Source organism: Nansenia antarctica (genome assembly GCF_963989245.1).
Source record: "Nansenia antarctica genome assembly, chromosome: 2".
In the NCBI taxonomy this organism is placed as follows: Eukaryota; Metazoa; Chordata; class Actinopteri; order Argentiniformes; family Microstomatidae; genus Nansenia; species Nansenia antarctica.
In genome coordinates, this window is record NC_137675.1 from 69,318,937 (window position 1) to 69,333,060 (window position 14,124).

Genomic DNA, 14,124 nt, shown 5'->3' on the forward strand with positions numbered 1-14,124 from the left:
CAGCGGACAGACACTGCATGGGTTGAGGAGTCCAGACAGGCCCTTATGAAATGATACGTGTGCGTCTGACTTCAGAATTATGATTATACCATTGGGCCGTAACCACAAAATTACATAACAGCAGCATAGAGAGCTGTCCGATATTAACAAACAACATTTCATTGTTACCTTTTTTGCCTCATGGGCTAGGAATTAATTAGACTCACATCTCTATTTTGGCAGTAATTAGTGTTGGGCTTTTTTGGTTTCCAATTTTAACTCCTGAATAAATTAGATGCATTGCTGGCCTGCTATGGTAAAGATGATTAGCAGTCTTTCATTTAAAAATAAGGGAAGAGCTGTTGCATTAACATTAATAGTCCTGTGGGTAGCTGACGTCTTAATCTACATGATGAAACCATCCATGTTTACTATACAAAAGTCAAACCTACAGATGTATTGTACCATACATTAATATTCATCACATGATTTACTGTATGTCATGAACAGTGCATGCTTTTTTAGTTTCATAATGAACCTGTCTTCTCCTTTCGAGTGAAGAGTCCATAGGGTAAACTATGGTGTTCAGTAATACGCAGGCATATGTTTCTGATAGGAGGATTAAGCTATTAATTCCTAGCCCAAAAATCTATAGATATGTATCTCTAAAACTCATGCCCAAGGGTATAAACTGACTGTAAAAAGAAAAAAGAAAAAAAAAACTGAAACCAAACTGAAGTGCTAATTGGAGTCTATCAGATTTAATAGTGTACCTGGCTGGCAACAGCGCCGCTGCAGCAGACTAGTCCAAATTCTGTTTTGTGCCTTTTTGTTTTTGAGAACCCCTGTCTGTCTGTCTGTCTGTCCGTCCACCCTCCCTCCCCCTTTACCCATACCCTATTTTATCAGGTAAGTATCTCCCCTCCCCTGCACTGTCACCATGGCGATTCCTGGCCTGTGACGTCACTCCGCTGTAGTTCAGTGCTTGTGTCCTTTTTTACTCCCTCTCTCTCTCTCTCTCTCTCTCTCTCTCCCTCCCCCCCCTCTCTCTCTCTCTCTGCTTCGTTTGGCTGATTATGAGTGGATTAAGCAATTATGTGTCAATCTCCAACGTAGTTTTGATTTTTATCTTTTCTGTTTCATTCTGTTTTTGGTTGTTTTTTGGTTTGTTGTTTATTTTTCTAAAGTTAATTTCCTTCTGATCTAGCTCTTTTCACAGCTTACAAGACATGGCTTTAGTAGACTGAGGGGAGAGATTGTTAGCCTGAGCTGAGGGGAGATGGGGTAGGGGGGTCAGTCAGTCACAGAGCAGTTCAGAGAGGGGTGATGTGTTAGGTTAGATGGAGAGGCTGTACTATCCTCATCTCCGTGCTGTCGCAGTGGTGCTCAGTAACATGCAGCAGCTGCGTCAGCCCCCCATAGCCCCTCAGGCACTTATGTCCTTGGTATACTTAGTGTTCTGGTTTAACAGGACTGCAGCACTGACTAGAGGACGGACGGACGGGGGGAGGGAGGGAGGGGGGAGGTAAAAATGAGGCTATGTTCAACAGAGGGAGTCTGGAGAGAGCTAGAGAGATACTGCGACGGATTGATTTAAACTCCGTCCCTGCATCTCAGTCTTTCTCTCCAGTTCACTTTATCCCTTTGTGTCTCTTCTGTCTCTATCCCCTCCCTCCTACAGAATAGTAACCTCTGAACTGCTCTTATGACCTCTGCTTGTTACCCATCAGAACTATGATCAGTGCAGCAATTTGGACTTGTCTCTTAATGAAAGAGAGAGAACCAGGCGAGGAAAAGTGAACAGGGTAGCTAAGCTGTGCTCTGCCTGGTTGCTATGGTAAGCTGTGAGAATGGCTGGTGTTTGGTTCACTGTAGCTTTCTGGTCTCTGCACTTCAAGGCAATATTCTCTAACCCCAGCACCCTGTGCTCTAAAAGCAGACTGTCCCCGATCTGTCCCTCAGTCTCGGTCCCAGAGCCTCACCTCCCCCTCTCTCTGTCTCTCTCCCCGCAGGACGCACCGACCCTGTGCCCATCACTCTCAAATATGATGTCATGGGGATGGGACGCATGGAGATGGAGGTAAGACAAGTAAATGTGTGTGAATATCTCTGAATTGTGCTGTTATGTTTTCTGAATGTATAAACTCTCTGCTTTTTGTGTGTCTACAGTTGGACTATGCAGAGGATGCCACAGAGAAGAGGAGAGTGCTAGAGGTGGAAAAGGAGGACACAGAAGAACTGCGACAGAAATACAAGGTGAGGCTCTAGCCCTTATGCCTTTCTTTTCTCAAGGTTAAGCTACCTTCCCAACAATCTCTCTCCTTCAGGCTTTCAGGCTGTGTTGTTAAGACTCTGCTGTCATTCTGTATGGATGCAACATAATAAGCCTTGGGAATCACAGGGCCTCTCCTGTTATGCCACCCCTCTCCCACTACCTGTCTCCCTCTAATTCTTGCTTGTGGAGAAATGTTGATCACTTCATGGAGTTGGAGTAGATTTGTCTGCTGGTGGGAGAACGATTATATGAGAGAGAGAGAGAGACTCCTGAGGTGGTGCTATTTCCTCCCACTAATTCTGTGTGTGTGACAGTTAGTGTTAGGACAGCTGGCAGCTGACAGAAGCTGGTACACTGGTGATCATTCAGCCAAAGACAGATACTCAGTCAATGGAGCTATAGGAATGCTCATACTGGCATGAATGTGCGCCACGGAATGTATTTGAGTAGGTTGTGTGTCAGGACTGGATAGATTTTCGCACAGACTTTGACTTGATAGTGACAATTGGAAACAAGGACATGACTGGATTAGATTTGAGGCCTCACGCTATTGACCTTTTCATTTCTGAAACTTTTTCTAAACCGGAATGAAATAATCTGTAATCTATAGAGCTCTGATCAGATGTCACTCACTCATATCTTTCTCAAAAATAGGACCAGGTGGAGAAAGAGAAAGCCATTGCCAAGGCATTGGAAGACCTGAGGGCCAACTTCTACTGTGAACTGTGTGAGAAACAGTACACTAAGCACCAGGAGTTTGACAACCACATCAACTCTTACGACCACGCTCACAAGCAGGTGAGGACCTCTCGCCACACATTTCTACACTCCCATACACTTGAGTAATATCACAGTAACTTCATTTAAGAGGAAGGAATCTATCTCAAGGCAGAGGGCTCAACTTCCAAATTGGACTTTAGGAAATTCCTAAATTTCGTTGTTTGGTACCTGTACTGTAGCAATGACAATAAAGTCCATTCAACAGAGGTGATATTGCAGCAATATTGTCCTTGGTGTGGATGCAGAAATAATTTATTCTTCCCTCTGACCCCATCCGTCTTCATCCTGTCCCCTTTCTTGTCCTCCTTGGTGACCTGCAGAGGCTTAAAGAGCTGAAGCAGAGGGAGTTTGCACGAAATGTGTCATCACGCTCCCGGAAAGGTGGGAAGAAGCATGAAAAGATGCTACGTAGGCTGCATGAGCTGGCCGAGCAGAGGAAACAGCAGGATCGGTAAGGACGTCACACCTTCAAGTGCCCTCTACTGGCTGGAATAAAAGCTAACTAAATGAGTAGCAGTAGTGTGGCAGGTTCTGTGACAGCAGCACCACAAACTTGTCTGACTTTCATGTTAGTCAATATAGTCGTTTAGGTAGTTCAGTGTTAGAAATCAGAGGGGGGAAAAGTTGGTTTGTAAAATGTTATACTGGCAATTGATATGTTAGTGTATGTGCTCCAAGGTTAGAACATGCATCCCACATCTCACTGTGTCCTCTTGTGTTGTATTTCAGTACTCCAGGAAGTGGTCCCATGTTCAAACCCACCACCATAGCTGTAGATGGGGAGAGTGAAGATGGGAGCAGTATAGCCCCTGAGAGTGTTCCCCTAGTAGACTCTGCCATGGAAGGCTCATCAGGAGAGGTCAAGACTGGGCAGGGCTCCCCCAAGCCAGGCCCAACCATCAGCTTCTCTCTAGGGAAGAGCAGCTCCTCTCCAACCCCAGCTGGGGCACCCAAGGTCAGCGTATCCTTCTCATTTGCCAAGAAAGCCCCAGTGAAACTGGAGACTGCTGCTGCAGTGTTTGCTGATCTTGGAGAGGAGGCCATGGAAGAGGAAGAGGGTCAAGAGGAGGGGGAGAAAACTGGGGGACAGGAGGAGATCAGACAGGAGTCAGGCAGCAGTACAGAGAGCCCCAAGGAAGGAGGGGACAGTGTGACAGTGACTGAAGAGGAACAGCCGCAACAACCGCAGCAGGAGGATCAACAACAGGATGATGGAGCCTCCCTAGCCTCCACCCTCAACAAGTTGAAGATGATGATGAAGAAGGAGGAGGGCTACTCCGGGCAGGAGCCTGAGTACTACCACTACATACCACCAGCTCACTGCCGGGTAAAGCCCCACTTCCAGTTTCTGCTCTTCATGAAGGCGACTGACCAGTGCGAGATCAAGGCACAAGAAGAAGAGGATGAGGAAGCAGCAGAGAAGACATCTGCAGAGGGTTCTGAGAAGACACAGCCAAAAGTTAGTGACTGCAAATCTGAGAAGGAACCAGAAAAGGTACCAGAAAAGGTACCACAAAAGGTATCACCTAAATCTGAGAAGGAACCAGAAAAGGTACCAACTTCTGCATCACCTAAAGTGAACTCTGAGGAGGCCTCCCTGAGCTCAACTGAGATCGCTCCCATAACAACCCCCACAGCTGCGACTGACAGCAGCAAACAGGAAGCACCAGAGCTCAACTTGGGCCCTAAAATCCCAACAGGACCCTTCTTTCCAGTCCTGGGCAAAGATGAGAGTACCACCCTGCAATGGCCTTCGGAGCTGCTGGAGTTTACCCGTGCTCTGCCCTCCCTCTCCTACAGCTGCAACCCCCTCTACTTTGACTTCAAATTGTCTCGCAACAAGGGGGCCCGGGCAGGGCGAGCCGTAAAGTCCTCCAAGCCTCCCAGCGAGGGAGCTGAGAAGGGGTCCAAAGCAGAGGCTGCTGCCACAGCCCATGACGGGGATGCAGCCACCACCACCCCTGGGCCCAGCACTGACAAGGAGCAGCCCACCTTAAAGGAAAAGAGTGCCCAAGTAGAGGGTGAAGAGCAAACGCTGCAGAGTAGCAGCAGTGGAGCCAAGAAGAAAAAAAAGAAGAAGAAGCATAAGAAGTCTGGCAAGCACTCCAAACGCAGAGAAAAAGAGAAGGGGGCTGTAGTGGAAGGGGAGGCAGGAACTGAGATCCCAGGAGAGAAAACCAAAAAAAAGAAAAAACACAAACGGAAGAAGAGCAAGAACAAAGTGTCAGGTGAGGAGGAGGAAGAAGAGGGAGGAGATAAGGAAAAACAAAAGGGAGAGGTAAAAGCAGCTGCCTTATCACTTCCACCTGCAGCAGGAGCTACAGGAACAGAACCTGGGAAGAGGAAGAGACCCACGAAGGAAGCGCCTCCCAAGTCAGGAACTGAGGAAGACGGGGCAGGGAAAAGCTCTGACAAGGCCAACCCCTCTGAGGAGCACAATGGCACCAAGCGACTGAAGACTGACCCCAAGGCTCCACCCAGTGCCTCCTGCTCTTCCTCTGCCAAGAAGAGCCCAGGTCCTGGCAGACCCCCTAGCAGTGAGAGTGAAGAAGATGGGGGTAACTCCAACCAGCGCTCTCACCGCCGCAGGTCCAGTCCCCGGGAGCAACGCCGTCACCACAGCGAGGACTCTGGCCGCTCACGTAGCCGCTCGTCACGCAGGGGAGATCAGCGCGGCGGCAGCAGTCGCCGCCACCGCGGAAAAGCTTCACGCAGCCAGTCCTACTCCAGTAGTTCTGAACGCTCCTCGGGAGGCAGCAGCGCCTACAGCCACCGCAGCCGCAGCTACTCAGACAGCTACAGCGATCACAGCAACGAGGGCCGCAGGAGGAGGCACTCTAAACGTTCCAGTGACTCGGAGTATGAGCGACGGGGCAGCGGAGGACGCCGCCGGTCCAGGAGACATCACTACTCATCTTCTTCATCTGAGGAAGACTCTCGCTCACGCTCCCGTAGCCACAGCCGCAGAAAGAGGCACAGGCGGCGGCAGAGGAGCAGCTCAAGGAGCTCCAGCAGCAGGAGCCGGAGCAGCAGTGCTAGGTCCTGGAGGCGCAGCTACAGTCGCAGCCACAGCTCAGCCAGTCGCTCCTCCAGCTCCACCAAGGGCTCCCCTCAGCGCCGGGCACAAAGAAGCCGCGCAGATAGCGCCACGCGTCGCCGTGACTTCAACCGTTCACGCATCTACCGCTCCCAGTCCCCTCGCTCAGCCTCATCACGAGGCCCCAACCGCAACACCCAGGGTCAGAGGGCAGGGGGATCCCGTGGAGACTGTGGGGGAGAGCAGAGGAATTCCTTCATCGCCCGCCAGCTCCTGGATAAGATCCAGTCTAGAAAAGGCTCTGTTGACCCAACCACAGGGACCAAGTCTGGCGGGAAGCTGAAGGACCCACCACAAGGCTACTTTGGGCCCAAACTACCCCCGACTCTGGGTAATAAGGCCATGATGCCCCTTTTTGGTAAGCTCCAGGCAGGGAAGAAGCTGCCCTGTATAATACCCCTGACTCGGCCAGACGATGGCAAGAAGTCAACAGCAGGGAAAGGCTCAGAGGCAGGGGGAGAGGTGATCCTGGTGGAGCCTATACGGGAGTTCCCACCCCCACCTCCACCTCCCCCTCCACCAGTTCAGAAACTAGAGGAGACTGTCCAAAACACAGTCATCCTAGAGGAGGCACACCACCCCACCCCCGACACGCAGTTACTTCATGAGCCCCGACCGCTGTTTCAGCAGGAGCCCTCGATGCTGATGCCCCCGTACCAAGGCGAACCGGGGCAGGACCCCTCCCAGAACCCCATGATGGAGTCCCTCATGTCTGACATGCAGCAGCAGCCGCACATGCATGCCTACCCTGGTTACCCCCCACCCAGTCTAGAGGAGGATGACATGGGCATGGAGCCAGAGGAGGACGGGCTGGCCCCACTGGAGAGCCAGCCCATCACCTTCACCCCAGAGGAGATGGAGAAGTACGGCAAGCTCCAGCAGGCTGCCCAGCAGCACATCCAGCAGCAGTTGCTGGCCAAGCAGGTCAAGACCTTCCCCTCGGCTGCAGCTGCAGCTGCCGCGCATGCGCATGCTGTCGCGCATGCAGCTAACATGGCCCCAGCCCCCCCTCCCCCTACCCTGCAGCAGATCCACATCCAGCAGCCAGCTGTGTCTGCAGCCTCAGCCACCTCCATCACTACAGTACAACACGCCATCCTCCAGCACCACGCTGCCACTGCCGCAGCCATGGGCATCCACCCGCACACACATCACCCTCACCATCATGCCCAGCTAGCCCAGATGCACCACATCCCCCAGCACCACCTCACCCCAATCTCACTGTCCCATCTGGGCCACTCTCTGGGCCACACCCTGGGCCACCAATTACAACATGCTGGACTGATCCCTGCCCACCACACAGCCTTTCTCAATGGCCAGCCCATACACATTATCCCAGCCTCAGCACTTCACCACCACCACCACACCCCCTTAGCCCTACACCATGTACCACATGCAGCCCTCTACCCCACGCTATTCGCCCCCCGGCCAAGCCAAGCTGCTGCTGCAGCCGCCCTGCAGCTCCACCCCCTCCTACACCCCATCTTCTCAGGGCAGGACCTCCAGCATCCCCCTAACCATGGCTCCTGAGGAAGACCTCCACTAGAGCAGTGTGTCCACTGTCCACATCAGCCAGAGAGGAGGGGGTTTTAGGAGAACAAGCCTGGTAAGAGGGTTCAAGTTAGAGAGCTATAGTGGCACTAATATGCAGGCTATGACAAGAAGGAGCTTGCCAAGCTGGCCACTATGATACTACTGGCAACTACGGGGTGCTGCTTGTGCAGAGGTAAATGACGGACATTTCCTTTGAGCTCCTGAGGCTTTTTATATGAACTCTTCCTAACAAACTGTCTTTTGCCCTGAAGTTTTTTAACAGCGGGGAGGCGGGTTTGAGGTGTACCTCGAATCTTGCATTAACACACAAGGACACCCGTTTTGTTTTGAATAGGAAGCCAGGTAATGAAACCACTGGAGTATTTTTTTCCACACTTTGTTATGAATATGATTGTTGCTGTCAATGCTCTTATTTGTTTCCTACAGCCAAAGAGACGCAGTGGCTGAAGCCATAAGCAGAATTGTGTTGTTGTGGGAAAGGGTGAGATGGGGACACGGGAATGACATCTAGACTGGGAACAGCCTTGACTTTGTAATGTAACCTGGTGACTTTATAGCCTGATATCTGTTGTTATTAATATCCAGTTATGTTATCACACGACTACTTGCTCTCTATAGGACCCTTAATCAAACAATTTGTAATACAGTATATCGGTATTGTACATAGATCAGTGAGTAATGTGAAGTATCCTACAAATATGATAAGGGCATATAAGGGATATTATTTATTGCTGATGGTAATGAAATGTTGCCCATATGGGTCTAAAAGAATGGTCACAAGTGAGGAAACACAGATAAGAGATTTGAAGTACTTTGGGGAAGGTCAAAGGTCATGCTCCCAGTGGTAATGGTATAATGAAACGACTTGCACTGAAATCTGATGCTGCTTTTGCATCATATAACAATTGTATGATTGTAGTATACTGCAATAATTGTATTTTTTTGTTTGTTTTTTAAATTATTTTCCAAAATGCTCCTTGAAAGGAGAGATGTGTTTTTCTCTTGTGTACTTTTGCTCACTGTAAATAAAATTGCTGTAGTTAAACCCAATAACGTTCTAAAGGTTTGTAGCTACTGTTTAAAAAAAAAGAAGAAAAAAAAGAGATATAGATAATTAAATCGCTGAAGGAAAAAGATAAGCATGTATATTTGATTAAGGCTCTCTGTATGGGAATGGCTGGGGTGGCAGATGATTTAACCCTGCAAATAGCAGCATTGGTATGTCTTTTTTTAATATTATGATGCATCAGCAAATAAAGAGTTTTGAGTTCCTTTGTGTCTGTCTTTGCTTTGTCTGTAAACTCCGACTTCCTACATGTCTCATTGTCTACAAACGTTTTGAGATTACTGCATCTTGAAAACAACCCTTAAATAAGAGAAAAATACTTCTGCCCTTTTGGCTTGACTAGTTGATATTGGGGCAGCTGTGGCTCAGGAAGTAGAGCCGGCGGCTAATGATCGCAAGGCCATAGCTACATGTCGAGGTGTCCTTGGGCAAGACACTGAACCCCAAATTGCTCCCAATGTGCGGGCCGGCACCTTGCATGGTAGCTTAGGTGAATGAGAGGCCATTGTAAACCACTTTGGAATAAAGCACTAAATAAGTGCAGTCCATTTACCATCCATTATATTGACAATATGTAAGCATAAAAAGTATTGGTAAGATATGCTATAGGATTGGACCGTCTGCTTTGTATTGACTGCTCTTGGGTTATGGAATGCTTAACATTGAACAGTCACTAGATGGTGCCAGAGATTTGTGTATGTTTAATGCAGTTCACTCCATGGCCAAGTCAAGTGTCCCAGTAAGTTATTATTACTAGATAGGCATTCAACCTGAATAGTGGGCTTGGTATCCTGTGAGATTTAACTGACTTAACATGGCAGGGGTTCCTTCTGTATTCCACTCCCACTCAGAATGGAGTCTGGACAGATCCTGAGACTCAAGTGCTAACGCTTTTGAAAACTTCCAGTAATTATATTTTGAACAGTAGGGGGGAAAGAACTACCAACAATAGCAATGCCGTAGTAAAACCCTGTGATGTTTTTGTCTAAAGGAAATTCACCAAACTACTGGGTTTTCCTTGAATCCATTGTCTATGTCATGGGACTATTACGTCTAATACAATTTCTTGGAATGTGGACATTTATATTACAGACAAAACAAGACAACATTTTGAATGTATTTATTATATTAAGAGTAACAATTTGAGATCTTCCAATTGGAGTCTTTATTGCACTCACAGTGATACAAGAGCCAAGCATAATTTCCAGTTTTACAGGGGGTGGCAACAACACGTTAAATTAGATGTCAGATAGTATTCACATTGACATTATGAAGGAATGCAAATTGTTCCATGTTTGAAAGATTCACACTGTTTTGTTTCCATTGCTGAGTGTCCCTGCTAACCCCCCCTTCATCCCTGATTTCTTGCTCAATCATACATTGTCCTGTTAGTACTCTACAGGCAGTACCATTATGATGGTGGTAATGTGAAGAGTATGATCAGATGAAGGCTATTCATCCAAAGAGCTCCTCTTCTCTGCCCATGAAGAATCATCCTCATTAGGATAGAATGGCATCAAGAGTAAAATAATGATTCTGAGATCTTCAGGAGGCGTACAGCCGTACACAGAACCACACTCAATAGCATCCGCTAGGCAAGGTAATCCAACGGATAACTGCTCATGGGGAAGAACAGAGGCAAGTTGAGCTAGAAGGAGATTTGGTTGATAAATGCAACCAGTATAAATCGTAACCTCTCGTCACCAACCTACAGCCTCACACAGCTTGGCATCCACAAGTGTCTGTTCAGTGGATCATAGTGAGTGGCAGTTGTTGGAATTTGTATCAGTTAGTTCCATACCCATGTCCTTGAGTTTGAAGTAAAAGTAATATAAATAACACTATGTGGCCATTCTTTAATTGAGCTTAAGATCTAACCACTTATTCTTTTACAAACTACCGTACTCTGGAGTGGTTGAAATTGAAATGTGTGAGAAATCCAATGAGATCACAGGACTTAATTATTTACCTTTCAATCTGATCCCATACATTTAATAAACACTTATCACAAGGTTGTTTTATCACCGTTCACATGTCATATGGGCTATTGTGCAAAAATGTCCAAGACAGATGCAAAACTGCTGTCAATAGGTCAGCCCAGGTACTTGATCACCAGAAACATGACCACACAGGTGGCCAGAATGCCTCCCACCATGATGAACTTGTCCTGGGTCGCCCTCTTCTCAATCAGTCTCATCACTGTATTGGATAGCCCCAACATGTTGGCCACATCCAACATCTTCTTATGGGTCCCCTGCATTTAGGGGAGATAAGGAGAAAGCATTACCTTGATGAAATATGTGACACAAGCAGTTGCATCAGTCTTAAAGATTGTAGTTTCTATGTGAACATTATGTTGCATTGCATATATCAGGGACTCATTATCTTAATAACCATAACCAGCCTCAATTCAACTGATTCAGGAGAAGCTGTAGGTGACCACACCCACCCTCTGCCCCCCCTCAGTAGTTTCTCACTGGCAGGCAACCAAACGATCTGACCCCGTTGATCACTAGACCCACCCTGATAACATGAGGCCCAGAGCAGCATCAGGAAGAGGATCTCCTCCCTGGAAACATGGACTCACTACAACTGACTATTCTCTCAGACTCTCTCTCACACTCACTCACACTCTCCCACTTACACATATCACTACTGAAAACAAACTGTCAGCCATGATTTGTTTTGGAATATTGATGCCTCTCTTTGGGACACCATCAACAGACACCTCCTCTGTCCTTTCACAGGGAAAGTATTCCTTGTATTTTCCACATTTTGCTGTATTATAGACTCAATTTAAAATTGATTAAATTAAAAGAATTTGCCATCAATCCACACACAATACCCCAGTATGACAAAGTCGCAAAGCAGTTTTGTTCCCCTCCATTTGCTCAGTTTGTAATGACAAACACACAAGGTGCAATTGATTCCTATGCAAATCAGAGACCCTATAAAAAGAAAGATATGAATTCCAAAATTATCTAACCTAACTATTATCCTTGCATTGCGATGGATTCAATTCAATTCAACTTATTGAGTGATTTGTTGAAGAAATTATTGCATTTTAGCTCATTTTAAGTGTCATAGCAAATGGTCTGAATACTTATGTACATATACATTCTGTATTTCAATTTTAGTAAATGTACTGAAATTTCATTCTGGGGTATTGTGTGTGGATTGATTCCAAATAATTTTTAATTGAATCAATTCATTGATGATTCATTAAATTGAGTCTATAACACAACAATATGTGGAAAAGCGAAGGGGTCTGAATACTTTCCGAAGGCACTGTAAATAAACACACACACACCTTAAGCGTGCCCCTCTGGTCCCTCAGTCCATTGAGGATGCTACTGCCACTTCCCAAGAGGTTGTCCATGTCTCTGTGTGCGTTGTTCAGGTTGGAGTTGAACTGTAGTGTCTCGTCTATGGGGATGGAAGTGTCTGCGTCCTGCAGGAACAACAACAGTTCAAAAACATTCCCTGATAGACATATTCAGGTTTTTCACATAGCGATTGTTGTGTTTGATGCTACATGGGAGATCATCAATATGTTGTTTTTGGACTGTATCTGTTTTTTGAAGGGGAGACTAGACTAACGTTTGTTGTGAAGGTGCGACTCATGAGTTCTTCCCTCTCACGATCCTGTGCCTCTCGGGAGTAGCGCCTGTGTTGATAGTTTCGCAGGGCCGTCTGAAGATGCTGAACATCATACTTTAGCTGGTCCACCCGACTAGGGAGGGAAAAGAGAGAAAACTTTGCTTAGAGTGTAATCTGATTAAATCAAAAAAATTGTCAGAATGTTAAACAGTAGGCAAAGGCTTCTCCCTCAGCTACACACAACCTTTACCACTGAGGTCTCAGTTCTTTCTCACAAACTCATGACATCTCGTTTAGTAAAATATGTCTTACTGTTTCCCAATAAAAAGCTTTTCATCATCACTAAAGTAATACAATATGTCTCCTTCCTTCCCATCTGACCTCACTGGAATGAGAAGGAAACACCTGAGGGCCCATCTCCACAGCCTCTCCCATCTCCTGAGCATCACCTGTGCATCATTCTCCCCTGTGGCCCCACTGGAGCTGTCTAGAGATCAGAGGAGTGCTGTGGGATGTGTCCCCTAGGGCCTGTTTACTCAGCTCAGAAGTGACGCTTGCCCAACGCGGCAGGAATGCCGTGATGACGGGGCTTCCGACGGAATGTTTTCACAGATCTGCATTGCCACAGGCCATAAGAACACTGCATGTTTCATCTGCTCTGCCCCTCCTGTCTTTATGAAACATTAATTGCCCTGCTACAGTGTCTACTGGAGTTATGGGTCACCGAGAGGGTTTATGGACTCACAGTTTGGCATTCTGACGGCGGTTTGGCGGTTCTTTGCTAGCCAGGATCTCCAGGCGCTCCAAATGACTAAAGATCTGGTCAATTCTGGCCTGCAGCTCATTCTCCAACACTTGAAGAGCAAATAAACACACAAAACCAATTGTAATACATCCAAGTAAAGTTATATTATAAAATAGAGAGAGATCCACTTCACATATTTGTGTTAAGTCAATTGTGTTGATACAAACCTAATAAATCACACTAGACAGATTTTGTCTGTCCCTATTTTCATACTAATTTGGCAATTCCATGGGACAGCCTACCAGATTCAGGTGGGTCAGACGGGGAATAAGCTAATTTGTTATTTCCTCAAAGTCAAGATCGAGTTGATGAATTAAACAAAATGCCATGAACATAATCTTCTAATAACATATCAGGATCATTAACATCTTCTATAAATAATAATTATTTGAAGTTAAGATATCAATCAGCAGCTGTTACACCCCTCATTTCACTCTCAGAAGTTGAGATTGAAGATACCATTTCATTCCGGGGTAACAGCCTTTGACTTGTGGGAAGCTTTTATCTGCCCCTTTTGACGGACCAGCGCCATATTGTCGCCCACCCTTCTCCTTCTCCCTCATCAGTCCCGAGTGACTTCTCGGACACACAATGCATCCCTCCACCCTCCACCATCGGAGATGATGTCATTGTCACGGGCGGCCAACTGGCTGCCACTATCATCTAAAAGAAGCCCTCCAGTCCTCCCCCCACCCCTCTGTTTCCTGCCCTGGCACCAGCCTGGCTCAGACACCGCCCACCTCCAAAAACAATCAGCAGGGCTACGCACCACTCACTGGAGTTCATAAATCACAAGTTTCTATTCATTTCCTAAATACGTTCAGTAGCCTAGCCTTTATAACTACAATCTGTAGTATGGTAATTGAATACCAGGAATTCAGACAAGTAGCATCCACTGGGTGAATTAGATAGATTGTGGCGTGAAGATGTACACAGCAAGTCTTGAACAAGGTGGTCAACTCACAGTG

General features: G+C 46.9%; 2 protein-coding genes across 5 annotated transcripts in view; one reads left to right on the top strand and one right to left on the bottom strand.

Annotated features, from left to right (window-relative positions):
* gpatch8 (G patch domain containing 8) overlaps window positions 1-8,944 on the top strand; it is a 35,676-nt gene extending 26,732 nt beyond the window's left edge. For all 4 annotated transcript variants that reach the window (XM_080523799.1, XM_080523801.1, XM_080523800.1 and 1 more), the window contains 5 exons: window positions 1,992-2,059; window positions 2,149-2,235; window positions 2,909-3,052; window positions 3,355-3,485; window positions 3,764-8,944. In XM_080523799.1, the coding sequence (XP_080379925.1) occupies window positions 1,992-2,059; window positions 2,149-2,235; window positions 2,909-3,052; window positions 3,355-3,485; window positions 3,764-7,661 (4,328 nt within the window). In that variant the 3' untranslated portion in view covers window positions 7,662-8,944. The remainder of the gene's footprint in view (window positions 1-1,991; window positions 2,060-2,148; window positions 2,236-2,908; window positions 3,053-3,354; window positions 3,486-3,763) is intronic.
* Window positions 8,945-9,976: 1,032 nt separating this feature from the next.
* The window catches only part of gosr2 (golgi SNAP receptor complex member 2), a 5,804-nt gene continuing 1,656 nt past the window's right edge, over window positions 9,977-14,124 (bottom strand). Inside the window, exons 2-6 of the mRNA XM_080523665.1 lie at window positions 14,121-14,124; window positions 13,097-13,205; window positions 12,352-12,484; window positions 12,062-12,202; window positions 9,977-11,005 (exon numbers count right to left, since the gene is read on the bottom strand). The exon at window positions 14,121-14,124 is cut by the window's right edge and continues 61 nt beyond it. Of these exons, the coding sequence (XP_080379791.1) occupies window positions 10,844-11,005; window positions 12,062-12,202; window positions 12,352-12,484; window positions 13,097-13,205; window positions 14,121-14,124 (549 nt within the window). The 3' untranslated portion in view covers window positions 9,977-10,843. The remainder of the gene's footprint in view (window positions 11,006-12,061; window positions 12,203-12,351; window positions 12,485-13,096; window positions 13,206-14,120) is intronic.